At 56.8% G+C, this 24503-nt stretch overlaps 14 protein-coding genes and 1 non-coding gene across 15 annotated transcripts; 8 read left to right on the top strand and 7 right to left on the bottom strand.

Annotated features, from left to right (window-relative positions):
* The first annotated feature begins 464 nt into the window (after window positions 1-464).
* J3D65DRAFT_102145 (3-oxo-5-alpha-steroid 4-dehydrogenase-like protein) lies at window positions 465-1773 on the top strand. The gene is made up of 3 exons (XM_066793634.1): window positions 465-695; window positions 760-966; window positions 1021-1773. The coding sequence occupies exons 1-3, from the start codon at window positions 615-617 to the stop codon at window positions 1642-1644; spliced, it is 912 nt and encodes a 303-aa protein (XP_066651984.1). The 5' UTR covers window positions 465-614; the 3' UTR covers window positions 1645-1773.
* J3D65DRAFT_102137 (mitochondrial 54S ribosomal protein bL17m) lies at window positions 1773-3111 on the bottom strand. Its single transcript, XM_066793633.1, has 2 exons — window positions 2420-3111; window positions 1773-2315 (listed from the first exon to the last, which is right to left on the bottom strand). Exons 1-2 carry the CDS (start codon window positions 2633-2635, stop codon window positions 1902-1904), a joined length of 630 nt encoding a protein of 209 aa, XP_066651983.1. The 5' UTR covers window positions 2636-3111; the 3' UTR covers window positions 1773-1901.
* Window positions 3112-3588: 477 nt separating this feature from the next.
* J3D65DRAFT_670928 (uncharacterized protein) lies at window positions 3589-4017 on the top strand (the record flags this gene model as incomplete). The annotated part of the gene is made up of 2 exons (XM_066803346.1): window positions 3589-3609; window positions 3679-4017. The coding sequence occupies 2 exons, from the start codon at window positions 3589-3591 to the stop codon at window positions 4015-4017; spliced, it is 360 nt and encodes a 119-aa protein (XP_066651982.1).
* A 172-nt stretch (window positions 4018-4189) lies between these two features.
* On the bottom strand, window positions 4190-6141 carry J3D65DRAFT_636434 (P-loop containing nucleoside triphosphate hydrolase protein). The gene is made up of 4 exons (XM_066801405.1): window positions 5849-6141; window positions 5679-5797; window positions 5600-5634; window positions 4190-5554 (listed from the first exon to the last, which is right to left on the bottom strand). The coding sequence occupies exons 1-4, from the start codon at window positions 5935-5937 to the stop codon at window positions 4295-4297; spliced, it is 1503 nt and encodes a 500-aa protein (XP_066651981.1). The 5' UTR covers window positions 5938-6141; the 3' UTR covers window positions 4190-4294.
* Window positions 6142-6150: 9 nt separating this feature from the next.
* Window positions 6151-8285, bottom strand: J3D65DRAFT_636433 (uncharacterized protein). The gene has a single exon (XM_066801404.1). The coding sequence runs from the start codon at window positions 8175-8177 to the stop codon at window positions 6270-6272; it is 1908 nt and encodes a 635-aa protein (XP_066651980.1). The 5' UTR covers window positions 8178-8285; the 3' UTR covers window positions 6151-6269.
* An 83-nt stretch (window positions 8286-8368) lies between these two features.
* On the top strand, window positions 8369-9332 carry J3D65DRAFT_595103 (mitochondrial 37S ribosomal protein mS23). Its single transcript, XM_066797827.1, has 2 exons — window positions 8369-8819; window positions 8868-9332. The coding sequence occupies exons 1-2, from the start codon at window positions 8452-8454 to the stop codon at window positions 9250-9252; spliced, it is 753 nt and encodes a 250-aa protein (XP_066651979.1). The 5' UTR covers window positions 8369-8451; the 3' UTR covers window positions 9253-9332.
* Window positions 9333-9466: 134 nt separating this feature from the next.
* Window positions 9467-11196, bottom strand: J3D65DRAFT_636431 (tatD-related DNase). Its single transcript, XM_066801403.1, has 4 exons — window positions 10950-11196; window positions 10232-10900; window positions 9996-10186; window positions 9467-9947 (listed from the first exon to the last, which is right to left on the bottom strand). Exons 1-4 carry the CDS (start codon window positions 11184-11186, stop codon window positions 9896-9898), a joined length of 1149 nt encoding a protein of 382 aa, XP_066651978.1. The 5' UTR covers window positions 11187-11196; the 3' UTR covers window positions 9467-9895.
* Window positions 9676-9758, top strand: J3D65DRAFT_t124. The gene has a single exon. It is a non-coding gene; the product is annotated as a tRNA-Asn (tRNA).
* A 157-nt stretch (window positions 11197-11353) lies between the features above and the next one.
* J3D65DRAFT_636426 (uncharacterized protein) lies at window positions 11354-13976 on the bottom strand. Its single transcript, XM_066801402.1, has 5 exons — window positions 13805-13976; window positions 13714-13753; window positions 13290-13664; window positions 12728-13242; window positions 11354-12682 (listed from the first exon to the last, which is right to left on the bottom strand). The coding sequence occupies exons 1-5, from the start codon at window positions 13851-13853 to the stop codon at window positions 11550-11552; spliced, it is 2112 nt and encodes a 703-aa protein (XP_066651977.1). The 5' UTR covers window positions 13854-13976; the 3' UTR covers window positions 11354-11549.
* A 165-nt stretch (window positions 13977-14141) lies between these two features.
* J3D65DRAFT_670924 (DASH complex subunit Dad2-domain-containing protein) lies at window positions 14142-14607 on the top strand (the record flags this gene model as incomplete). The annotated part of the gene is made up of 2 exons (XM_066803345.1): window positions 14142-14424; window positions 14471-14607. The coding sequence occupies 2 exons, from the start codon at window positions 14142-14144 to the stop codon at window positions 14605-14607; spliced, it is 420 nt and encodes a 139-aa protein (XP_066651976.1).
* Window positions 14608-15672: 1065 nt separating this feature from the next.
* J3D65DRAFT_102086 (uncharacterized protein) lies at window positions 15673-16706 on the top strand. Its single transcript, XM_066793632.1, has 2 exons — window positions 15673-15972; window positions 16025-16706. Exons 1-2 carry the CDS (start codon window positions 15848-15850, stop codon window positions 16527-16529), a joined length of 630 nt encoding a protein of 209 aa, XP_066651975.1. The 5' UTR covers window positions 15673-15847; the 3' UTR covers window positions 16530-16706.
* Window positions 16707-17922: 1216 nt separating this feature from the next.
* J3D65DRAFT_101971 (uncharacterized protein) lies at window positions 17923-19478 on the bottom strand. Its single transcript, XM_066793631.1, has 2 exons — window positions 19027-19478; window positions 17923-18597 (listed from the first exon to the last, which is right to left on the bottom strand). The coding sequence occupies exons 1-2, from the start codon at window positions 19325-19327 to the stop codon at window positions 18044-18046; spliced, it is 855 nt and encodes a 284-aa protein (XP_066651974.1). The 5' UTR covers window positions 19328-19478; the 3' UTR covers window positions 17923-18043.
* A 552-nt stretch (window positions 19479-20030) lies between these two features.
* Window positions 20031-21469, top strand: J3D65DRAFT_559429 (centromere protein Chl4/mis15/CENP-N; the record flags this gene model as incomplete). Its single annotated transcript, XM_066797406.1, has 2 exons — window positions 20031-20807; window positions 20858-21469. 2 exons carry the CDS (start codon window positions 20031-20033, stop codon window positions 21467-21469), a joined length of 1389 nt encoding a protein of 462 aa, XP_066651973.1.
* Window positions 21470-22143: 674 nt separating this feature from the next.
* Window positions 22144-23106, top strand: J3D65DRAFT_606243 (uncharacterized protein; the record flags this gene model as incomplete). Its single annotated transcript, XM_066798431.1, has 1 exon — window positions 22144-23106. One exon carries the CDS (start codon window positions 22144-22146, stop codon window positions 23104-23106), a length of 963 nt encoding a protein of 320 aa, XP_066651972.1.
* An 18-nt stretch (window positions 23107-23124) lies between these two features.
* Window positions 23125-24487, bottom strand: J3D65DRAFT_636404 (uncharacterized protein). The gene is made up of 4 exons (XM_066801401.1): window positions 24294-24487; window positions 24002-24200; window positions 23419-23842; window positions 23125-23372 (listed from the first exon to the last, which is right to left on the bottom strand). The coding sequence occupies exons 1-4, from the start codon at window positions 24334-24336 to the stop codon at window positions 23346-23348; spliced, it is 693 nt and encodes a 230-aa protein (XP_066651971.1). The 5' UTR covers window positions 24337-24487; the 3' UTR covers window positions 23125-23345.
* Between the last annotated feature and the right edge of the window lie 16 nt (window positions 24488-24503).

Raw genomic sequence — 24503 nt, 5'->3', positions numbered from 1 at the left:
ATGACGACATGGATGGTCCACCTACCCGCCAGACCGCCCGCATCGACCTAACCTCGTCCGCTAACCATCTCACCACACACCTTGCGACTCAATTCGACGGCGCCTGCTTCGCGGAGGCACAAGAAGAGAAGAATCATTGTCCAGACTTGCCGCTCGGACTTTTCTGGATCTTTCGGAGGCGCCAACGCGATAGACGCGCAATACGGGCGTCTATTTACTTTGTACGTGCGCTTATTGCTGCTTACGACTCGGGCAACGCGACACGACAGTGCCATCACGACTCAGGCAGCAGACACACCGCGTCGCACTGCTGAATCTTTTCACGCGGTCGCTCGCGCCTGGGTAGCACGCGGCGGCGGGAGAATTCATTGGGCGGTGGATTGCAAGAGCAAGGACACCAAAGCAGCGGTAGTGGACAGTGTGACGCCAGCGTCGAGGGAGAACGCGTTTTTCAATCGTCGACACGGGAGAGCGAGCGGACGGAAAGACGGGCGTAGCCGGTCCACGGAGCACACGGACGGACATACGGACTGATTGACGGACCGACGGACAGACTGCGTTTGCGAAGTGCATATAACGAGGAGAAAGAAGAACGAAAGAAAAGCACGAGGAAAATGGCCATTGTGCAGAATTGGCTGCCGCCGTCGCGCGAGAATTGGGAGTGGGTGGTTTGGGCGTGGCAGCTTTTCCCCGTGGTACGTCATGCTGCTGTCCTGGCGGGAGAAGATGGGATATTTAGTGCTGACGCAGAGCGAATAGGTCACGGCGATCCAATGGGTCACAGACTGGTACCCGCAGGGCAAGACGTCGATCGACTCGCGGTGGAACATGCCAGGCAAGTGGGCGTGGTTCACGATGGAGATCCCGGGCTTCATCACACTGCTCTACATCATGTGGAGTCTGCCCAAGGAGCTGGGGCTGGAAGAGCCCCTACCATGGGGGAACTGGACCATGGCGGGCATGTTTGTAAGGATCCCCACGCACAGTCTCCAAGAAGTTATGTGACACTAACGCCGCCAGACGGTCCACTACATCTACCGCGCGATCCTCGCCCCGCTAGTCCTCAACCCCAGCATGTCGCCCATCCACCCCATCGTCTGGGCCAGCGCCATCGCCTTCCAACTCACCAACGCCATCTCGATCGGCGGCTGGCTGGGCGGCCACGGCCCCACCACGCCCTACGACTGGCAGGGCCACCTATACAACGCCGAGCTCGCCCTCGTCCTCTGGATCTGGGCCCTGCTCGCAAACATGTACCACGACGACGACCTGCGCGAGATCCGCCGCGCCGCCGCTCGCCGCGCCCGCAAGGCCGTCGTCGACCGCCTGCGCGCTGACGGCAAGCCCACCGACGATGCCGCCGTCGACCGCGAGTGCGCCAACAGCAGCGTCGATAAGGTGTATATGATTCCGAAGAATGGCCTCTTTGGTTGGGTCCTGTATGCTCACTATCTGTGTGAGTGGGTCGAGTGGGCCGCTTTTTGGTGGGTTGGCGGCTGGAGCTGCGCTCCTGCGAGGGCGTTTCTGCTCAATGAGATTGCGACCATGCTGCCCAGGGCGTTGGCCGGGCGCAGGTGGTATGCGGAGAAGTTTGGCGACGACAAGCTCGAGGGGAGGAAGGCTATCATCCCGGGTCTGCTGTGAGAATCGTGAGAGCTGAGGTGCTTTGGCTGGTCGAGTGTCTGATATTGCTAATTTGGTGGTGGAAGCCCAGGGAAGAATGTTGACGGCGTGGATCCTGGCGAGATGATTGTTTCTTTGTACAAGTTACCAAGATATAGTAATTAGCATGTCGAGCAAGCGCTGATCAGCACACATATCGAAACTCGAGTTGAACTTTGACCTTTTTCCCATTTTGCTTGACATATGATACAACCTCCACCCAAAAACAAACAACATGATCAACCCAACCGCCACTTGGGCCCCTTCTTCCCCTTCCTCGGCTCCAACGGATCAGGATACACCTTCTTCTTGACCACCTCCTTGACCTCCTTGCCGCCCGCCGTCAACTTCTTAAACCGCCCGACCATGTCCTCGAAGTCCTGCTTGCCCTCGTCGCCGCGGTACCGCATGACCTTGGCCAGGTTCTGGCGCGTGAGCGGCGTCTCGGGGAGGCCCTCGGCGCGCTGGCGCGCGACAACCTTGGCCGTCATGGCGAACCGAATGTCCTTGGGCGAGTCGACTAGCTCGAGGATGGCCGATTCCGCTTGGTCTTCTTTTTCGGGTTCGATGCGGAGGACGCGCGTGTAGCCGCCGGGCCGTTCGAGGTAGCGCTCGCGGATGGGGCCGAAGAGTTTGGTGAGGAGGTCGGGTTTCTGGGAGTGTGTTAGAGCTCCGTCTTCTTCGTTTCGTCTGATAGCCAGCCAGCGTTGGGAGCGCCGGCTCATATGCAGACGGCGGCGCCGTGTAAACAACGTACATAGAATATTGACTGCGCGCGCGAGCGGCTGGCAATGGTGTTCTTCTTGGCCATGGTGACCAGCTTGTCGGCCAGCGCCTGCGCCTCCTTGGCCTTGTGCCATGTCGTGGTAATCGTCTCGTGCTCGAACAGCGACGTCACCAGGTTGCGCAGCAGCGCCTGTCGATGTGCGCTGGACCGCGACAAGTGCCGGTGGGTGTCTCGTGCGCCGACCATGATGATGGAGGAGAGGGAGTGGTGGACGGCGAGGAGGTGGTGGACGTTTTGCTACTGCTGCCGACGTGCGCGGCGGTGGTGGAGCGGCGGCGGTCGAGGGAAATGTTCGGATGGTGTAGCAAAAAGTGTTCACGGCGCGTTGGTCTAGGCAAATGCGTTTCGGGACAACCAGGTGTCGTCTACAGCTCCACGGGCTGCAATTGGTGTTTGTGAGGTTCGATATCGATTCGTATAGCCAACCAGAGGACGTGAAGCTGGAGCGACGGTGGTGCCGGTGGTGATCGGACAAATTCGCGCCAGACACAAATCATCGCCGGAACATCGCCGAGCACGGAGGAGATATGGATTGATGGCCATCAGATAATCAGCCTCAGCCCTTCAACCTCCGCGCCCGCCACCCACCGCCACCGACGGTCCGTACGGTACCTTACCAGCAACTACCTTGGTGTCGCAGTCTGAGCGTCCCTTGGACGACTTTCACAACACAGACCCCGGGAGCATCACCATCGCAGCACCGCGCGGTCCGCCCGCCTCTCAGCTCCAGCACAGTAAAACAGAGACAGCGAGACAGCAGAGAAAAACGGCGCAGCCGCAAGACTAGAACATCGAGATCAACACGACTTGCCTCTTGAAGACAGCGCGCGCGGCGAAGAAAAAAAAAGAGGGGATCCACAGTAAAAAATAAAAGGCTTTAGCTTCATCCTTCCTCCTTATCCCCTGCCACACCGCCGTCGCCGCCGCCGCTGCCGTCCACTTTTCTACTTGATTCGTCGACTGCTCGATCACCGATTGCGCTGTTGGCAGACCATATTGCGCCGACCCTTTGCCAACCAACTAGACTACCTACCTTCCTATACACGTCTATACAAACACCTCGCGCCGCACTCTTTGGACTCTGTTCGCTGCCGTCGAGCACAACAACAACGCACCGCACAAGCAAACCCAGCAGCATCATGGGCTTCATAACCGGCTTCGTACGCCCCGCCTCCCCCTCCTCCCCTCCTCCCCTCCCACATCACGCAAAGCTAACCCAGCACCCACAGCTCAGCGGCCTGACCCTCACATCCTCGGTCCTCTACCTCAGCGTGCGCATCCACGCGTCGACGCGGCTGCAGCAGTCGCTCGCGCTGCGCGACTCATCCTCTCTGCTACGCAGCGTGTACGATCCGGAGCCGAGCTACGTACCGCCGTCGGCGCGGCTGCGGCTGGGCGGCATCGGCGACGTCGCCAAGGACAGGTGGAACGGCGGGGTGGAGCGCGCCGTCCGCGGCGTGCAGGGCACCGACTGGCGGCGCGTCAGGGAGGGCGCCGAGACGTGGGTTGGCGAGGCGTGGGAGAGGGTGAGCAATAACAAGGGCGGCGCTGCTGGTGGTGGCAAGTAGCTGAGGCGAGGGATTGATTGGTGGTTGAGAGGTGGGAGAGAGGGAGGGCGTGGGGGCCAGGAGGAAAAAAGAGACGGACGGACGTCTGGCACGAGCGGCGGTCAACGTGCTGGACATGGATGGCGACACGATGATACCCTTTGTCTTCAGGTGGTGGCAGCAGAAGCACGCTGCCAGGGGACCAACGCTTCACTTCTCACGGACTAGACTATAGACGATTTAATGGTATATTTCAGCAACCACTTGCACTCTCGTCGTCTCCCTACCATGCAGTACATCATTCATACGGATCGATGTCGAAATGACCCGCCTCCCGCTGCGTCGAACACCACTCCTCGCTCGCCAAACCCAACTCCTTAGCCCTCTTAAGCTTGGCCGGATCCTTGTGCCAGTCGCACGCCCATTCGCAGGGCACCTCGGCCTCCTCGCCAAAGTAGTTCGCAATCAGCTTGTGCCGGCACGTCGTTACGTTTTCGCAGTACTCGACCAGTCTCTGAAGACTGTCGACGCGGTTCTTGTGCGTTTGCATCTTTTCCTCTGATGCGCGAGTTCCACCGCCATACGCTTCAACCGGGTACCCTGCGCCGTTCGATTCTCGAGCAATGTCTCGCGCCATGTGATTCAGAGCGCGGTCACGGTCTTCACGTGAGTAGTACATGATGTGCACGGCAGCCTTGCCGTCGCGTCCAGCGCGTCCCGCTTCCTGATAAAATCCTTCAAAGCTTTTGGGCAGTTGCCAGTGCACAACGAAGCGGACATCTTCTTTATCGATCCCCATCCCGAAGGCTGTAGTGGCCACGACAATTTCGTATCCGGGGACGTTGGCCACCCAGTTTGCCAGCACCTCGTCTTTTTCCGTGTTGGCCAGTCCGGCGTGGTAGGCGCGGGCACCGAGATTGGAAGCGCGAAGCCGGGCAGCCAGAGCTTCGCAGTCTCGCCGGTAGAGGGTGTATATGATACCAGAAATGGCATCTGGACGCTTCCCTGCCGCCTTGAGAGCAGCAACTCGCTCAGCGTCACCCGATCTGCGGTCCTGTGCGGCACGCAGCCAGCCGACAAAGTTGTCGTAGGGGTCTTCCTCATCCGACTTGAAGCGAATTTCGTAATGCAAGTTCGGGCGGCTCGTCGTCATGGTGAAGAGCTTCAGCTTCTTCGGATCCAGAGCAAGCGTGCTGATGATGTCGTTGCGGACCTTGGCTGTCGCCGTTGCCGTCAAGCACATGACGGGGACATCGGGGAATTCCTGCTTGAAGAATGAAAGACGTTTAAAGGCCGGCCGAAAGTCGTGTCCCCACTCGCTGATACAATGGGCCTCGTCGACGGCAATTCGGGCCAGCTCGCGGTGGGAGTGGATTATTCGTAGTATGCGCTTGAAATGGTCAAGCTGACAGTACTCCGGAGTAATGTACAGCAGCCTCGTCAGGGGATGGCCACATTGCAAGTCTTCCATGACAGCATCCTTTTCCGCCTTGGGAGTCGTGCTGTTGATGGTAGCAACTTTGATATTGGCTGCCCGAAGAGCCGCAACTTGGTTGTTCTGTGGAGTGTAAGCATTGCTCAAAGCGTGGACTCGGCAGCTTACCATCAAAGCTAGCAGCGGGGAAATGACAATGGTGACTAGACTTGTTAGCGCTTGTCTTGCACTCGGTCTGGCTACGCACGCCCGTGGTCAACGACTGCTGGGAGCTGGAAGCAGAGGCTCTTGCCGAAAGAGGTGGCTGCCTGTAAAAAGACATCTTCTCCTTCGAGAGCAGTGGTAATGACCTCGCGCTGTAATGGTCTGGATGAAGGGTCAGTGAGAGCGAGGCGGGCGAGGTGGGTGGCAGCGGACCTGAAGGTCTGTTTGCCAAATATGCGCCTGAGAGAAAACTCGATATCCAGGTGGCCACGCTTCTGTCTCTTGACTGTCGGCATCTCCATCAAACGAATACTCAAGTTGTCAAGGTCTCGAGATGTGGAGGGTTTGGTGTCGGTGGAGGCACTCGAGGTGCGGACAGGAAAGGGCCCGACGCGGAAGGCGCAACCGGAAGTCAGCGACAGACGTGCAAATCATGGCCAGCATAGCGACGAGCTCATGTCGTAAACAGCGAGAGAAAGAGTTGAAATCACGGCGGTGATCGCATTGGACTGAAAGTTTTGAAGGTTGAAGAAACGCGTAGGTCGCCCGACGCGTGTCACCGCCGACGCTAGCCTCAATGGGCAATCCTTCTATTCTACACGCTACTCGTGACTTTTGTACATTTGCTCCCATTTCAACGAGATCTGTGATCTCTACCACGCCATCCATCCCAGCCAGGAGTTATCCTTATCGCTACGCCATCTGTCCCACGGCGCCTTTGCAACAACCACATCAAGCGGTCATTCACCTCCTCCAAATCGGCCGCATTAGGCGACTTCCACATGCTTTTTAATTCCTCCCAAACCTCCCATGTCCGGTCGCCGCCCACAACCTTCTCAAAAGCCAGTATGATGGCCTTTGCGATCGCCTTGTCCACCTTGAACTCGGGAACCTCGTTGTAAATGGCATTTCTGTATGCCGCCCACAGTTCTTCGAGCTTGACAAGCGTCCACGATGAATAGGGTATGCCTCCGTGGTTATGGAAGCCGTGAAAGAGGGTATAGTAGAGATCTCCGTTGGGAGATATTTGGTAGTCGTTGCCCATCTCGTGGAGCAGCTCCGAAGTGCGGTCAATGTTGCCCGAGGTGATGGTGTGGTATCTGATGAGAATCTTGAACGTGGCGTGGTCTGGACCAACAGGCGTGGCTTTTTGAAAGAGGGCTCGTTGCTCCGGGTCCTTCACCAGCAATGAGACGCGAGTGAGCAACTTGCCGATTTCGCGTCGTTTCGACCATTGGCTCGGTACCGTTTTTGCTTCCCCGCGATTGTGCAAGTCCTTCATGCCGGCAAAGACTTGTTCTGCTGCAGGTAGCTCGCCGGCAGCGATGAGGGCCGTAATGACGCAGTTTAGAACTGCAGTGTCCACAATCCCCCCAGAGTCGACAAGATTGACATATGCCTTTCGCACCGCATCTCCGTCCCCTCGCAACCCTTGGTAGTGGATGAAGCTGACGTGAAAGTGCCGGTCGAATTTGAGCTTCCGCGATTCCATCTCTTTCAAAATCATATCCGCAAGCCTGTGTTTCCCCGCCTTGGCCGCAATGTCGAACAAAATGCTAAAGGTGACTCGATTGCCCCGGACGTCTGCTTCGTATTCCATTTCGCGCCATACGTAGAGAGCAGATTCGACCTCGCTGTCGTCCACCTTTCTGAAGCATCGGCCGGCAAAGTGGATCGCGGTGCTCCAATCGGCTAGCGCAATGGGCATGTTGCAAGCTTTCATGTCGTCAATGACGGAAAGATAGCGCATCATACTGGCTTCATTTTTGCGCTCCATCCATGCCAGGCAGTTCAAAAACTTGCGTATTGATTTGTAGTCCAGATATGCCACTCTTGGGTATGGAAGCGATTTGTACAGCTCAAATGCAACGTGGGAATCCGGCCTCGCCTGACGCAACAGCTTGGCCAGTTTTCCAAGAGTGTAGTTTGTGTCGGAATCCCACTCGTTTGGTGAGGTGAGCCATTCTTGCGGGTCGTCTTCGCTCGTGTTGGTGTCACTCTCGGCTTCAATGTCCTTTTCTTCCTCCTGATTTTCCTCCCCGTATCCATCCATATTGTACATGTCCACGAGCCTCTTGAGCTCATCCAAGGTGGGAGGGTTGCGATACCATGGTGGTGGGGGCTCTGGTGCGCCTCGACTTGTCGCGTCGTCACTGACCTCTCTCCAAGACTCCACTGCGGCCAATGGCCCCTTCCGATGCGCTCTGTGGTATATTGATCTTTCTGTGTAGTCTCTCCCCGCCCAAGTGTGCTGAGAATGTCTCTGGCAGAGGTTTCGCATTGCCAAAAGGCGACTCCCCAAGTCACCCATTGTTCGCGCGGACCGCGGGCAATTGTACGGCGCGTACGACGTGTGGTGATATCCTCGGAGCTGTGACTGGCGGAGGTACTCGGGCTGGCGACGGGCAGCGTAAAGGGACGCGAAGAGAGGCCGAGATGCTGTCGCGCGGACGACTGCCGGAGGGGGGCGTGTGCAAAAGACCATGAGAACCAAACATTGTTTCAAGCAGAGAAAGAACGAGCCATGGGGATTGCGCAGCATGGAGTGGACAGCTGTCCAAGGCGTGGTGAACTGGAGGTACCCCGCAAGATCATGCGATATAGACACCTTGTGGTTGGTGCGTGACACTGGGGAAGAGTGGAAGCTTGGTCGTTGTCAGAGCTTCCGGTTCCGCCCTCGGCGCTTTTTTTCGGTGTTGGCGCTGCTTACCAATGCTTTTCCGCCGCCGCGCTTTTCAACACCATTGCCCGTCCATCGCGTCACCCACGCCCGCTCGCCCCACACCCCCGAGAGACCAATTGCCAATCTTCTGGCCATGGGTCGCTTCGACTTTACAGCCTCCCGCGTCCACCGCGCCGCGACAGAACTCCTCGCAGCAAAACGCCTGCTAGCTCCTCCGCCATGGTACGACATTGTGGCAGACTACCCCCCGGCCCAGACCCTGGTACGGCCGCTCCAGCGCGTCGGCCAGGCTCGGACAAAGAAGAATGTCAAGAAGCCGAGTAAAATGTTTCAGCCGATGCGCCTGGCGTACAAGGAGGACTACTTGCGAAGAGAGTTCTTTTCCGACCACCCGTGGGAATTGGCGCGGCCGAGGGTCATTCTCGAGGACAGCGGAAACGACAGCAAGCATTGGAACTGGGAAAATATTGAACAGAGCAACAAGCCGTTGGACGGAGAGAGGTAGGCTGGGGAGAAACTCCACGTTGCGCGGAGACTAATTTGCTCCAGTGTCATCCAGCGCCAAATGTACCTGATGAGACGGGGCGCATCAAAGGAAGAAGCCTACGACCAGGCTCGCAAAGAGTTTTACGAGAAACGAACAGACGAAGACATTGAACGTCGCATCGCCAAGGAAGAGGCCCTCGCCGTGGGTGCATACTTTGGCAAGTCGCCCGTCGAGTACGGCATGGAGCTTGAGGACAAGGCATACGACGACTGGAAGGAGTGGGCAGAAAAGGAGATTTTGTTGGTCGAACAGCAAACAGCAGCGGCTTATGGTGGTGGTGAAGCTTCTGCCGTCGAAGCCGATGGCAAGGCGGCTCCGATGATTGAGGCAGGAGAAACGGCTCCGTTGGAAACAGAAGCAGCCCCAGCTTTTGCTTCGGCTCGATGAGCAGTCACGGAGTCGAGTGGAATACCAAGAGCTGGAATGACACGCAATCTGCAGGACTCGTACTCATGTACAATATGCCTAGGGCACGGTCGATGTCAAGAAATGCTCCCTGGGCGCAACTATGATAGTGAAGAACGTTCCCGGCAAGGCGCAGTGGTTCATTCTTCCCGTGCCCACTGTGCAGCACGGTCATTGATGCCTCTGACGCATCTAGTCTGAGCCATGATGTGGATTTGATTGTCTGAAAGACTACTCTGCAACCAAAATCGCCTTTTCCATGAAGGTTCTCCGTTCCGCAACTTGAAATCTTTCCAAGGTGGAAGTTTGTTTTTTTAAGTTGCATGTGGAGGGTGGAGCCAATTTTTGGTACATAATGTGTCGAAACTGCTATCCCCCTATCCAGCGCACCACACAAACGTTTATGGATTGGTGGCGTAGTGGTAACGCATGTCGTGGTTAAACATCGCATCCACGGCAAGTCCCAGGTTCAAGTCCTGGCCAATCTGACCGGAGTGCTTTTGCCCTTTCTTTTTGCTGCCGTTGGTTTTGAGCGGTAGCGAGGGATGTCAGCCCAATGCAACTGTTCTTACCCAGTACCTGTTCTGTTCTACGGATCTTAAAGCTCTGTAGTCTTTGAAAGCAATCAATCCAGCTTCTCTCCCAAACCAAACATTTTGATCGAGTTGTTCCATGCCCTAGATGTTGTCAGCAAGATTTCGGCGCTAAACATGGCTTTCACTTACGCTTCACAAACTTCCTCTACTGGAATCTCCTTGATGCGCGCAATGACGTGAGCGACGAGAGGTATAGTCGCGGGCTCATTTCGTCCCTTGACCATGCAGCCCGGCGCCCATCTCTCCTTCTTGACTGCCTTGGGCACGGGCGGAGCATCTTTCAAGAACTGTGCCGAAGCATGCGAAGGGCGCATCTCACACTGGATAGGGTCAGCAGCGGCATCAAATATCTGAATGATGCTTACCCATGGCCCGTCCGTCTCAATCTGCAGCCGCTCGAGCGGAATCTCCTTGACGACCTGCACATTCTCCTCCGTCTTCAAGCTGCACCCGTTCACGCCCACATCCAAGCCCAACGCAACAAGCCGGCGCATCTCTTCCACGGTCCCCGTAAAAGAATGCACCAGGCCCCTCCGCGGCAGCTTCTCCAGCCTGGGCTGCAACAAGCGCTCAAAATCCTCCGCCGCAGCCCGCGAATGCAAAAACAGCGGCAACCCCAGCTCCACGGCCAAATCCAACTGCCTCTCAAAGTAGCGCAGCTGCGGCTCCTTGGCCGTGAGGAACAGCCGGTCGTAGTCGAGCCCGATCTCGCCAAACGCCACGGCCACGCCCTCGTCCCTCGCCGCCGTCGCCAGCGCGCGCAGCTCCGCCAGCAACGCGTCCGGGCCGCCGGCGTGCTCGTCGAACTGCTTGGCCGAGCATGGGTGCACGCCCACCGTCGCGTAGCAGAGCCCCGGGTGCTCGCGCGCGATTTGCACCGCGTGCTGCGATTCGCGCAGGTCGGAGCCCGTCACCATCATTTTGGCGCAGCCCGCGTCGATGGCGCGCTGCACAACGCCTTCAAAGTCGTCTTCGTGCGCTTGCTTGCCGTGGTAGACGCCTCGGAAGATGGGGTCGCCCAGGTTGATGCCGATCTGGTGTCTGTCAGCATGGTTGCCGTAACGTGGTGAGAACTGAACAGACATCGACGTAGCGCAGCTTTTTTGTCGTTGTGCCATTTGGAGCTTCCGTGATGGCTTCTGGAGCAGCTTGTCCCTGCGCAGCCGCGGCGCTCGGTGGGGTGGAGTCTGACATGAGGTTGCTGCGACTGAAGACGGAGTAGGAAAATTTGGAGAGAATGGGAGACTGTGGTTGCGTGGAGAGAATCCGGGGCTGGATTATCGACCTGCTCAGATGACTCAGGGCTCGACGGTGGAGCATTGGGATTGGGCTGAGGATGTTGATCCATGTCGTTCAGATCTGGAGATTTTGTGACGGCCGTGACGCTAACCGTTTTAGGAAATAGATATCTGGCCATCAGAGCGCACAAGGCATTGACCAATCGACAAGCAGTGTGCACTTCAAAGAATCATTTTCCGATCACGATACGCAGCATCTCAAACTTCATTTGGCAGGCGGAATCCCAAGCCGTGACCTAACTCAGCCATGGATTTTGACTATCTGAACAAGTAATGAGAAATTCGTCTCCTTTGGCCAATTTGTCAAAGGCCCAAGTAAAGTACCATGTACTTTGGCCACCCACGCATCGTCCAAGCCCTCTCGCAACGCCTCACTGAATCCCAATCATACCATCATACTTCGTCGTCGAGAGGAGTCCTTGCTCGTCCTCGAAGTCTCTCCAGCCGGTGCTTCGCTGGTCCTCGTGCTCGCCCTACCCTGTTTGAGCTCTCGAATCACCTTCTTCTTGCCTTCTTCGCCAGCCTGGTCACCCTTGGGTTTTGGGGCATTCTCTTCCTTGTCCCTCGTCCTAGTCGGCATGTCGGTCATGGTAGAGTGGCGACGGCTGGTCTTTTTGGCAAGCTCTCTACTGCTCTTCATGATTTCCTCGCTGCTCTGTCCTTGATCGTTCGGCGAAGACTGAGTAATGTCAAAGACGGCCAACTCTTGCTGAAGATCTTTACCAGAGTCTTTCTCCAGGTCAAGAGGAGCTTGGTGCTTGGCTGTACGTTTGCGAGTCGTGCTTGTCGAGGCGGATCCAGATTCTCGAGCAGACGATACTCTGTCGTCAAAATGGACACTCTTTACCGGCTCCGGAGCGGGCGCCGCGTTGTTTTGAGCTTGGATCTCATAAGCTGCCATCTTGTCTCCCAACGGACTTGCAGGTTCAGGCTGATTCTCAGCAGAATGAGACTTGAACCCAGACCCTCCACTTTCCCTCTCCTTTTTGACGACGACTGTCCTCATTGCAGTCGATGAGCTGGGTGCCGACTTGTCCTCCTCTTTGGATGCGCTGGAGGAACGCCGGCCGTCGACTACAGCATCTGCCAGCTTCTTGTCAGAACGACGCATTTTACTGATCAAGTTGGGCTCTGCGTAATTGATCTGAGGACGAGCGCGACGGGATGGACGACTGGTCTGGGATTCGAGACCACCGGAAAGAAGGTCAGTAGGAGGCGGTGTGTCTTTGGTTTCCCTCTTCTCAGACGGCTCGTTGGAGATTGGCGAAAAGAGGTCGAGTCCTGCCGGCGTCTTTGGGTGATGTTCCACAGGATGCGCGTCCTCTAATATCACGACATCTTTCGTTTCAACCACCTCTTCCGGCTCGGATGGAGCAATGTGGACGATTTGCGAGGATTTGGTGCGACGGTCTCTGACGCGGCTGCGGCTTGAATCTTTGCCCACTGCGGAGGGCTTTTTGCCTTCGGGCTTGTCCTCAACCGAAGATCTCATGACCTTCTTGGGCGAGGTGTTCGTTTCTAAAGGTGTTAGCAACAGAATAGTAGTGATGAAGTGAATCATACTGTCACCCAAAGCTTTCCGTTCCGCCGCAACCAGCATGTCGAGCTTGCTGTTTTGCTTGACATCAAGTGGCTGAAGACTGCTGCTCTTCTCTGCGTTCCGACCAGAAGCTCCACGTCGACTCACACGGAAATCTTCACGCACGTCAATATTTGCATCTTCAGACTGCAAATCTTCAGTGGTAAGGCTCAGCTTGCGTTTGGTACCTGTGCGCATAGCCTGATCCTCATCCTCGCTCTTTTTGGCATTTTCTGCCTCTTCCTCGGGTACCTGGAAGACGGAGATTTTGCGCAAGTCCAGCTTTGCGGAATCCCTGCGCCGTCTCCTTTTTTCGAGATTGACGGTCGAAGTGATGGGGAGCTCAGTCTCTTCGGCCTTTTGTGGTTCCGACTCCTCCGTCACAGGTAGCGGGTCAAACTTGATTGGGTCTTCTTCCTGGAAGTGCGCCACTGGCGGTGGACCCAGGTCTGGTGAATCTTCTGCTGCGCCTGCGATTACGGCCTGGATTTCCTCCGCACTGTACCAATATCAGCACGTTCTCATCGCTTCACGTGGAGTACGCACTTGAGCGTCCGTCGCGGATAGTGCTTGTCTTCCTGGATTGTTGGGAGATCCTCCACCTGTTCCTCCTTGGCCTGTGTCCGCATTGCACGCTTCCATTCGAAAATGTCCGTCGTCGCTTGGCTCGGCTCCGAATTCGATGGCCTCGCGGGATTTTTGATGGCGTTCAACTCGGCAATCAATCCGCTGATTTCCAGCACCTTTGCGTCCAGCTTGTCCTTGACGACATTGACGTGTCTCAATGCATTGTCACCACGCGTCCTTTCCAGCTCTGATTGCAACCGTATGACCTCTTCGTGCAGCAGAAAGTTCTCGTGGAGGATCCTGGCCTGTTCATTCTCCAGGGATCGTATGCGGACGGACTGGTTGGAATTGGTCCTACAAACGGATAAGTCTCGCGATGAGGAACGTTCAACGGGGCAAGTACTTGGCGAGCTCGCGATTTTGTCTGATGAAGCGGCGCTTTACTGGAGTCATTGTCAGAGGTTGTCGGACGGGCGGATGCTGTGTAAACATACAAGACTCAACCGACTCCGCGGGCGGTGGGGCTTCGTTGAGCCGTGCCATGCGGTGTATATGAGATGCTGCGAAATCTGATGCAGAAATAAAGCGATGGAGAAGAGCTCGGAGGCCCGCGATGCAATGGTTGTGGTTGCCGGATCGGAGGGATGGAGAGCAAGTGGTTGGAGCTCCAAAAGTTGAGGAAAGTAAACAAACGAAAGCACGTTCCTTGCCGCGTGCGGGCTTTACCCCAAAACTCGACCTCCCCCACCATCACCCCGACGCCTTAGCATACATTAGCGAAACCACCACAAGTCTCCATCCGTCGCCTCGATACCGTTCCGATCCTTCATCATGGACAAACGCCAGACTCTTTCCGGTCCGCTCGCGTCACATCTCCGCAACAAATCGATAGGCGCACCCGCTCAAAGCGCATCACCCGTCCTCCTTGCGCGCATCGAAGAAAAGAAACGGGAGCTCGCAAACCTGAAAGACCTCAAGGCTCTGAGTGCAGGTCTGGCAGATCAGATGGAGCAGCTGGAACAAAAGCTGGCAACTTTGTCGGACGGCACCGAAGCAGTCGCCGCGGTGCTTTCGAATTGGCACAACGTTTTGCGCGCGATAAGCATGGCTTCAGGTGAGATTTGAGATGAACGGCTTCCTGGTCAAGCTGACACTTGTAGCCAAAATACCCCAGCCGAAAGAAGAGGAACAAGACGAGCAGGAAGACGTGCCGCTCCCACAAACACTCGTCCGCATCCCCACCCAGCAGGCCGGTTCTATCTTGCAACAAACAAGCTCGAGCAACACTGGAGAATGAAGAGACTCTCGAAGCCATCGCAAAGACCTGCCAAACCACCAGGAGCGCTCGACAGGCGTCGGGACATTCCAAGCCCAAAGTGTTCGCCCGACTACATCCATACGGCTGTATTAAACATCGACGCTGATTTGATCGACCGGACATTGCATGCCTAGGATTTGGAGAGACTGTCATACGGAAAGGACCCGGAACGCTCTGATCCAATTCTTGCAGAATCAATGGTAGTGGACAACGGCATTTTGCCTTACACTGCCTACGGTCGAGACCAGGCCAGAGTCTATTTGATTCATCTCGATGCGTCTTGCAATCTCAAGGTACAATCCGAGCTGTACTTCGCGCCGGTTCCAAGGTCTAGCCGAGCCCGATCAAAGACTTGGTTTTTGGTGGAGGAAGTTCCATTGAAACAGGAAGGCAGGACGCCTCGCCTAGACCTTGTGCTCTCGCCGACGTATTATCAGCTGAAGCTGCGGCCAGGCACTGCGTAGGAACAAACTGTGTCCGAGAAATACCAGGAGACAGGACATTGATTGCGTCGAGGGGTGGAGCTTTGCAAAGATCATTTCGATACACATGACAGAAGTCTCTCCAAAACCCGCTTCGAATCATACAGATTAAAGAACGACTTGCCTGTGTGACTTACTGATGCGTAGCGTGACAGGTTCTCGAAACAAAAACCACAAGAGATACTTTGCCTCCACAAGACACTCACACACTCCCCGCCAGAACTTTACGCCTTGTCCGATATTTCCATGCGTCGATTCTCGTCCCAACACCACCGTCCGTCTGGCGTCTCTGTAGCACGCCAACCCCACGTGGGCGCGGCGCCACAGCTCATCGTGGCGCCGGTGAAAGAAACCTAGCCAAACAAAGCCCCTTCTCTTCGATCCCATCAGCAGTCAACTTGCCATTCTAGAAACGCCCTTTCCGACTCCGCGTCGTAATGTCTTTCTCCCTCTTTGTGCCACGCCATTGCCACCGCCACTGGAAACTCCCGCGTCTCTGGCGGCGCTGGTATTGTCAAGTCAAGTCTGGTTTGGTCTGGTCTTTTTACTTTCTGGCTTTGCTGCTGTGCTCGCTGCGGATCGTGGAGCTTGGGGACTGGTGACTCGTTCAATGGGGCACTTTAGGCTTATGGAACATGCGAGGCCGCTTTCTATGGCAGACAAGGGACTAGAGAGGGAAAGTATGGGGAGCATGCAGGAAGGCGAACGAGCAGCGCTGCCGCCTTTGCCTTTCCGCCATGCGTTTTTTCTATCACTTCCGACGACCATGCCGACGACAACCCAGGGGGCATCGAGGAGTACTGCAATGCGTAACCAATCAACCAACGGCATCGAGACGTACCATTCCTAGAGTACCACCACAGTATGTGACCAGACCAAGCCCGAGGAGAAGCCCTTCTCAGCGCCGCCTCCAGCACATTCCCACAGCTGCACCACTCTACCTACAATGCAGCTCAACGCCACACGCCCACCCACTGCCCCATCTGCCCGCCTGTTCACCACCAACCGAGCGAACAGACATCCCATTACCTAACGTCTATGCAACTGAAGCAAGAAAAGCGACAGCAACAACAAGGGCCAAACCGACAATATCGGCATTCCGGCACCACCCGGCTGCACGCGCAGCGGCGCTCGCCTGCCTCGCCTTACCTTCCGCGCTGCTCTGCCCTCGCCAGCCGCGTACACACCTACATACATACATTCCTCGCGGTCACGCTGTCAGACGACTGGCCTCCGTGTCTGGCTTCGTGCTTCCCTGCGTGGTGTTTTAATCGCTCTTTTCTTTTTCTGCTTTTTTACCTCGTTGAGCTGACTCGGAGTTGGGCACGCGACCATGGCTGGGGACGGGCGGTGAGTGGCGTGCTGATTGGCGGCGGCTGCGGCGCGTGGTATTGCTTTTTGGGTGTTGTCTGGGGCTGAGGTGTGCTGGGCTGGGCTGGCAGATGGAGGAAGAAGGTGAGGGAGAGGGAGAGGAGAGGAGAGGAGAGGAGAGCAGGAGAGGGGTGGTTTCGAGGTAAGGGGGGAGTGGGTAGAGAGAGGGAGGGAAAGTGAGGAGTTGCCAGAGAAAGTCAGGTCGACACATACTGACTAGTAAATGAGAGATAGTGGTGTCTTGAGCTGCCTGATCAGCAATATGTGTGTGCTGCATCTGGCTGCCTTGAGTAACTATGCAGTACACCACCAACGGCCTCTCCTTCGCGCCGACTATCCACTTCAAATGACTTGTGGCATTCAGACAGTTGCGACGATGACTCTACTACCGCTCTCTCCATCTATCGTTTTCTCTCTGCACGCTCTGAACTGTGTACCTGTCTACCTGCCGTATCCAGCAACACCATCATCTCTTCTGACACAGCATCACTGACTTCTCGCGCCTGGCACGCACGCAGAAAGATCTGTATCCGGGTATGCATCAAAGAATCAATCCCCCGCAGCCGCCCACCTTCCCTGTCTTCCCGAGCGCCTCGGCGTCCTGGCGTCATACCGTAAATGACGTGATCGAGGCACCTCCACCCAGGCAGGCCGGGCACATGCACCCACCACCCACCAGCATCAACACACACGATGGCCGCCGCTACCCGCCAGCGAGCAGCGCAAGCAAGCAAGCAAGCTTTCTTCATCTCCGTCCTTCGCGCCGCACACGCCTCATGCAGCACCGCAGCAGCCGTCAGTGTCTCCATTCGGCGCCATCCAGATCGAACGTGTAGGCAAGATCGAAAGCATCACTCGCGCTCGTCGTCGTCTTGACATGCGCAAAAGACACCGCCGCAGGGCGTGAGACACGACATTGCGGATTAGAAATCAAAACTACTGAATTGGTTGGGTATACGGTCGTGTGTCGTTTTCGTGTAGGTAGATCTAGAGAAGCCCGGCGCCCCACGCGCCGTACAATGCGTGCTGGCCCTCCGTGTCCACTCGCTCCCACCCCCATTTCGCTTGCAGCATCCCGAATCGGGCTTTGTGCGGCGGCTTATTGCTGGCTGGAAGGATGGGAGAGGAAGAGAAAAAATTTACCCAATCCTTCTGGGGGCGGACCACTGGCTCCGTCTCGATTCTAGATCTCTCGGCAGTGAGTGGAACGCAGGTTCCTCACCACTTGATCTTTGTTCAGAGACGAAGAGGACGACGCGAAGAAATGGCCCAGCCAGCCAGAAAGCACACCAGTCTGCAAACGTATGTGTCGTCTATGTAGAAGAATAAAAGGGGTAGGTAATGGGGTGTGGGGTTTGCCACTGTGGAGACCAAACAGGTGCGGCCAGGCTCTCACTCTCCCTGTTGGTGTCGTAAAAGTCGTCTTTGTCTTGTCTCCCTCCCGCGTCCCATGAGGCTGTAAATCGACATGTATCCACCCCGGAAAGATTCGCAAAGCAAAAGCAAAGTGAAGAAAAGCAGCAACTCCAGGCCAAAGAAACCAAACAAGTTGTCGATTCCATTTAGTCCTTGCCGGCGGTGGTGCCCACACCGTCTTTGTTGTCGCCCTTACTCCGGTCGTCCTTGTTGTCCTTGTTGACAAAGACCTTGCGGTAGAGTTCGGTCAGGTCGGATGCGTTTTTGCCGTCATTCTTTTCGGTGATGAGGCCCTTGAGCCACTTGTTTTCCATTTCGAGCTGCGCAATGCGAGATTCGAGGGACGAGACCTTGTCGGTCATTTCCTTGGCCGTCTTTTCGAGTTGTTGCTCGCGCTGCTTCTTCTTGATGCGGAAGCGGGCCGACGCGGCGGTATTGCGGCGGCGCTTGTCCTCCTCGGCAGCCATGCGGGACAGCTCTTCGATCGAGTTGGAGTTGTGACCGGCGGTCGGCGTGTGAATGGAGTCAATCTTGCGCTTGTCGCCTACTTTGGCGTTGACGGGAGAGGGCGCGGACAGCGGGGACGAGCTCGCGGTGCCATTGTGCTGCTGGATCGGGTACGGGTTTGGCTGGTGAGCAAAGTTGGGGTCGGGCAGGCCGCCGACGGGGAAGCTCGAAAAGTCGAGGGATTGGAAGTCGCCTTGATAGTAACCCATTAGAATGATATTCCGCAAACAAAAGACTTGAGAACGTCATGAAATATGGTTGTGATGGTCGACGGCTGGCTCGAGCTACCGGGATGGATCACGAGTGATGGCGTGCTTCGGCAGAGGCAGCTCAGCAAAGACATGGACCGGGATCTCGCATCCCACCCACAAACGGCGCCCTAATAGGTGCGTTGCACGGCGAGCTTAACCCTAAGCTGGCAGCGGAACCACCGACGCGGAAATGGACGATGGTGCAATGCGATGCGAGAATGGCGGCTTCGTGCGGAGAACGATCAACCATGCCAATCGCTCCAACGCCGCAGTTAAAGCCGCGCAGGGTCGGCTGCAGGGAAATTTCGACGGGCCTGCCCATGGGCCCGTCGCGGGGCTTGTCGGCGAGGGGCAAGGAAAAGAAAACTCACCATTGAAGTTGAAGTCGACTGGTTTCGGCTGGACGGCGGGCGGCTGGAAAGACATGGTGCTCTGGCGGCGCGCACCGCGGTTGTCGGGCACGGCGTCGACGGGCGGCTGGGGCTGCTGTGCGACCGACGTGATTTCGGTGCCAAGGTCAAAGTCGAAGAATTCCGTGTTGGTGAAGAGGGACAGGTCCTCGTCAAAGTTGAGGTTGTTGTTCTCGGCGGCCATGTCCTTGGGCGATGGAAACGTGTTGAGACCCTGCAGGACCGAGGCGCCGGGGGTCTTGCGATCGCCGTAGCCAGACATGGCGATGGGTCGAGGTCGATTCAAAGTCCAGTGCGGGCGCAGTGGTGATGGGGTGTCGTCTGGTGGAGAGCGAGTCGACGTCCAAGCGGGAGAGGCCCTTTTGGACGTCGAGGGCGGCGCTGAGTAATCGGCAGAGTTGCAAAGGGCGGCGCGGGGCGTCGACGGGTCGGCGTCACAGCATCAGAGGTGGATGGTGGTCCGGAGGATTTTGGAGGCAATGTCGTCGTTGAGGAGAGAGTCGGGTGGTGTGCCGGTAGCGGGAACCTGAAGTGGGCGCGGCGGCGAGTGGAGCGTGCAGTGTTCTAACGTTTTAGGGTGAAGCCGTCAATCGTGGCCCACCGCGTGAAAGACGAGTTTGATATTGTCGAGATCTCCACGGCGACAAAGGCGAGGGTCAAAGCAAAGATCATGCAGAGGGCTTGTGGTGGCACAGCGAGTGGCCGATGAAGGCTTTGAATCTGCAGCCCACCTTTGGCGGCGTCTCTCCTCTCTCTCCCCTCCACCGGGACCGGAAGCGGCACCATCGGCAGTTGAGGGACCTCGATTGTATCCCACGTGCTTGGTAATCCTCGTTACACCCCCGTAATGCCCGTAACCCCTAACCCCGACGCCTTGCCCGTTCTGGATCTGCGCGCTCGACTTCGCGACGCACGGCCGGCCTCTCCCCCAGGCGCGTCTCCCCGCCCAAACATCAACACCAGCCATGTCGCCCAAGGCCTTGTCCGTACCCACAAATGCTGCCCTGTCGCACACCCAGCGCCTACCTGCCAGGAACCCATCCGTCGCCAAAACCCTGTCCCGCCTCAACCGCGAATCGCTGCTCGAGCTGGCCCTAGAATGGCTCAACTCCAAGAACCGCTCCTACTGCCTCCCTCACCTGGCGCGTCAAGACGAGGATGACGAAGATGCCCCCTACACCAGTGCCGCCTCGATAGAAGAGGTTGTCGACATTTATCGGGATCTCAAGGGCCGCAAAGGCGGCAAGAAGGAGGTGGTTGACCGCATGCTAGAAGGCGACTGGAGACACGGAATCACCCTCTACCAGCTTGCCATGGCAGAGACGCGCTACCTGTTGGACCATCCCAACTCTCAGCAATGGAATGCGCTTCAACTATCCAAAGTCAAAGCCAAGGCCAATGCTGACGATGATGTCATGGTCATTGACGAGGGTTCTGCGACAAGCCTGCCCCGATTCCATGCCACGTCTTTTGTGCTCAACCTACAACGAGAAGTAGCGCCCGTAATCAAGGCTCATTACTACATTACGCGGGTCAAGGCGTTTGGAATATGTCTGCTGCGCGTCTACATTCAAGACTCGCCGTACGACCATCCCCTGCCCACTTCGAACTCTCCAGAAGGCTCCAAGTCTCTGTTCATGGTATTCCCAGATGGATCGCCGTATGTGTACGTGTCGATAGCCACAAATCTGGGTCAAAAGGTAGGTGCCGAAGGTCGTAGTCTACGAAAGGTGGTTGTCGATGTGAGTCAAGTCCTGTGTGGTCCTTGTGAAAGTTCCTGCTGACCTTCTAGGCCGTCCCAAAAGCCCTCTCCAAACCCCATCATCGCTTCACCCTCACCACCACATCTCTTTCATCTCGCAACCTCTCGACACTTTTGTCTCTTCGTGGACCTGGTCGCAGCAATGCCGCACCAGCAGGATGGTCGATATTCGCCGAGAATTCATTTGGTCATGCCTCTTTCGACTACGACGCGCCCAGGCACAGCGAGTCCTTGTTCGCGGGAAACGCCACCGCCGGCGCAGAGCAAAGCAGACGCCATTGCGGCGCCTCGGGCAGCAATAACAAACGGGGCCAAGGCGCCAAAGAGGACGACTCGACAAAGCGCAGAAAAAAGATTGCAGAAGCACGCTTTGGTCCCTCTGGTCACGACGATGGCAAAGGGCTCGAAAGCCTGCAAGTTAGAATGGAAGACCCGTTTCCGCAGGCGGCTGGACAAGTCGAGGGAGAGCCGTGGACGCCAGACATGACAATCACGCTACGAGGCTCGCACATTCACGCAGGAGTCAGGCAATTGGTCGAACACGGCGTCGTCGAGGGAGAGAGGATGCCGGGATGGATGGTAGGAGAGGCAGGAGTCAGCGTCGGCGTGGTCAAGAATGGGCGAATCAAGGAAAAGTCTTAGGGCGAACAAGAGGCGTGCATCATGGAGTAACGGCTGGCTTTATGGGACGGACGACGTCTACGGCCATCACGTGATATGATACCCTGGGACTGGTCGGGAGTTTGGTCTGATTGATCTTTTGCATTTTTGCGTGGAGGCGGCGGCTACTGGTGAGGCTCTTCATTGTTCGATAATGTTGGCAGTATTATTACTACCGAAAAACTGGACAGGCTGGCATGGTTTGCGACACGTGATGCCGGACGCGACCTCGATGCGTCGTCGCGTCGTTTTACTTTCAACCTCACTTCACCTTGTAAACACGAGACGCGATTTGGCAGATCCATCTGCTTCCTGGAAGGTTGGTCCGTCCTATTTGTTTGATTCAGGCTCGGTTTCGTTCTCCATCTTCCTTTTCTACGTTTTGTCACGCACTCGGCTCTCTGCACGCTCAAGGTATTTTATTTCATCTCCTGCACACGTCCAACTTGTTTCTTGCCCTGTCTTCGACACCAAGACTGCGATCTCACACAGGAAAAGGATCCCCAAACTCCCTCCAACAATCCCATGTACCGTCCACCCCACCCCCTCAAACTTTCTAGCCAAAGTCGACTATACCACTCCAAACAAACCCTCCTTAATTCATTCCGCGCCAGACGCCCTCATCCGCAAAATCAAAACACCAACACAGCAAAATCATGACCACACCCTCCTTCGCCGCCCTCCTCGCCAAATACCCCTCCACGCACCAACACCGCCCGCGCCCAGGCACCAGCGACTGCGACTGCGAATTCCGCTTCACGACGGCGCCAGGGCTTATAGCCGCGCGCCGGCACTCTCCGCCAGGAGGTCCGCCAGGAGACGAAGCAAGAGACGAAGAAGGAGGAGGAGAAGCCGGCAGCAGTCACGGCTACCTCACACACCCCGAGCTCGTGCGCCTCGTGCAGTGGAAAATCCACCACGGCTCGTATTTCGCGGCGCTGCCGAAGCTGGCCGCGTCGAATGATGAAGATACGGTACGGAGGGTGACGGGCGAGGCCTTTGCGATTCTTGCTTCTGCCTCCCCTCGTACTTCCAAGTCTGATAACAAAGAGCGCACCCCCACCATCATGGCGGCCCTCACCCGCCTAACCCGTCTCCGCGGGATCGGGCCCGCCACCGCATCGCTGCTCCTCTCCATCGCCGACGGCGGCGCCACGGTGCCTTTTTTCGCGGATGAGCTGTTTGTGTGGGCGCGGCGGGGGTTCCATCTTGACACGCCTCTGCTGCTGCTCGTGCCGAAGAAGGCGGGCGTCAAGGTTAGGTATAGCGCCAAGGAGTATGAGGAGCTGGTGACGGCGATGGGGGAGGGGTTGAGGCGGTTGCGGGGCGAGGGGGAGGGTGTTGTTAAGGCGAGTGAGGTCGAGATGGTGGCGAGGGTTTTGGGGGTGTTGGGGAGTGAGGGTGGTGCTGGTGTCGTGGTGGGTGAGCGAGAGGAGAGCGCGTCGACGCAGAGTAAGAAGCGCAAACGAGCTGCTCCATCTTCAGTATCGCCTCCCTTGCCTGCTAAAGGCTCAAGATCGAAACAAACCGCCGCGGCGCGAGCACCGTCAGTCAAGGCAGGAGAGCCAGCATCAACAGAGCGCAGGGTGATGCCGCGGAGGGCAACGAGGCGGGACTAGGATGGCAGACACACAAGACGAGAAAACAATTTGTAAATTCTAGGCAGATGGTCCGTTGCTCTATTGTTTCACAAGGACGACCAGATCGAGGACGTTGTCAAGAGGAAAAGAAAAGTCGGGGAGGGAATGGTCGCGGCCCTCCCCAATTTATACAGCGAAGCCAGGGAAAAGAAATCTACGCCACCAAACTCCCGCCGGAAAGAAAAAAAGGTCGCTCGCTCGCAAATCCATCGTGTCGTCTATTTCCTGTACCACATGCGGGTAATCTGCCCATGTCAGTGCAAGTCGCGGATTGAGGATTTGTGGACGTACCTTGGTGTGCCTCATCTTCTTCTGCAGCTGGAAGATGCCGTACATGAGCGCCTCGCTAGTCGGCGGGCAACCGGGCACGTAAATGTCGACCGGAACGATGCGGTCGCAGCCCCTCGTGACGCTGTACGAGTAGTGGTAGTAGCCGCCGCCGTTTGCGCAGCTGCCCATGGAAATGACCCAGCGCGGGTCGGGCATCTGGTCGTAGACCTGGCGCAGGGCGGGCGCCATCTTGTTGGTGAGGGTGCCGGCCACAATCATGACGTCCGACTGGCGCGGCGACGCGCGGAAAATGATTCCCAGCCGGTCTTGGTCGTAGCGCGGAGTCGACAGGTGCATCATTTCGATGGCGCAGCAGGCCAGGCCGAACGTCATGGGCCAGAGGGACGACTGACGGCCCCAATTGGCGATTTGGTCGAGCGTCGTACTGTGGCGCGACGTGTTAGCTGGCGCACTGGACATGTTGCCGCCGAATTATTGGCCGAATGGAGGTCACATAGGTCAAATGTTGCCTCAGCGTAGCCTCAATGTTGTCTCAATGTAGCATCCTTCGCTGCTCTTTCGTTGGTGTTGGGCTTGGACGTACAGCGCGTATTGAACGAGTCCCTTGTTGCCCTCTTGGCTGGGGAGCGGCACTTCAACTCTGGCCTTCTTCATTGCGGGGGGCGTGCCCGGACCACCAGCGACGATGCCCGGCGTCTGCGAGGCAGCCTTGGTCTTGCGCGAGCTCGATATCCAGGCGGCGGCTGCAGGACGGAATGGAAGGAGAGCAGAGGTCGGCTTGGCTAATGTCCATTGTCAGTGGGCGTGACATGATTGGGTTGAGTGGCGGAAGCAGGAGGTGGATATAGCTTCCGGGGAAGTGGAGTGATGCGTACCGCGCAGCGCCATTGAAGCCGCTGTTCTCGCCGAGGGCAACATTGCTGTCGGCCTGATGGGGTTGTTGACGACGAGGACGACGAAAGATGATGGATTGTGGGGGAGTTTACGGAGAGGATGTACGTGCGGGTGATAGACGGGTGGCGGACGGACGTGGAGTAGGCTGTCATGACATTGACGATATTGAGCTGATCTGATAGGGTGAGCCA

The sequence above is a fragment of the Phyllosticta citribraziliensis genome (genome assembly GCF_038025025.1).
Source record: "Phyllosticta citribraziliensis strain CPC 17464 chromosome Unknown J3D65scaffold_11, whole genome shotgun sequence".
NCBI classification, from domain to species: domain Eukaryota; kingdom Fungi; phylum Ascomycota; class Dothideomycetes; order Botryosphaeriales; family Phyllostictaceae; genus Phyllosticta; species Phyllosticta citribraziliensis.
This window is presented reverse-complemented; position numbering and strand designations above follow the sequence as displayed.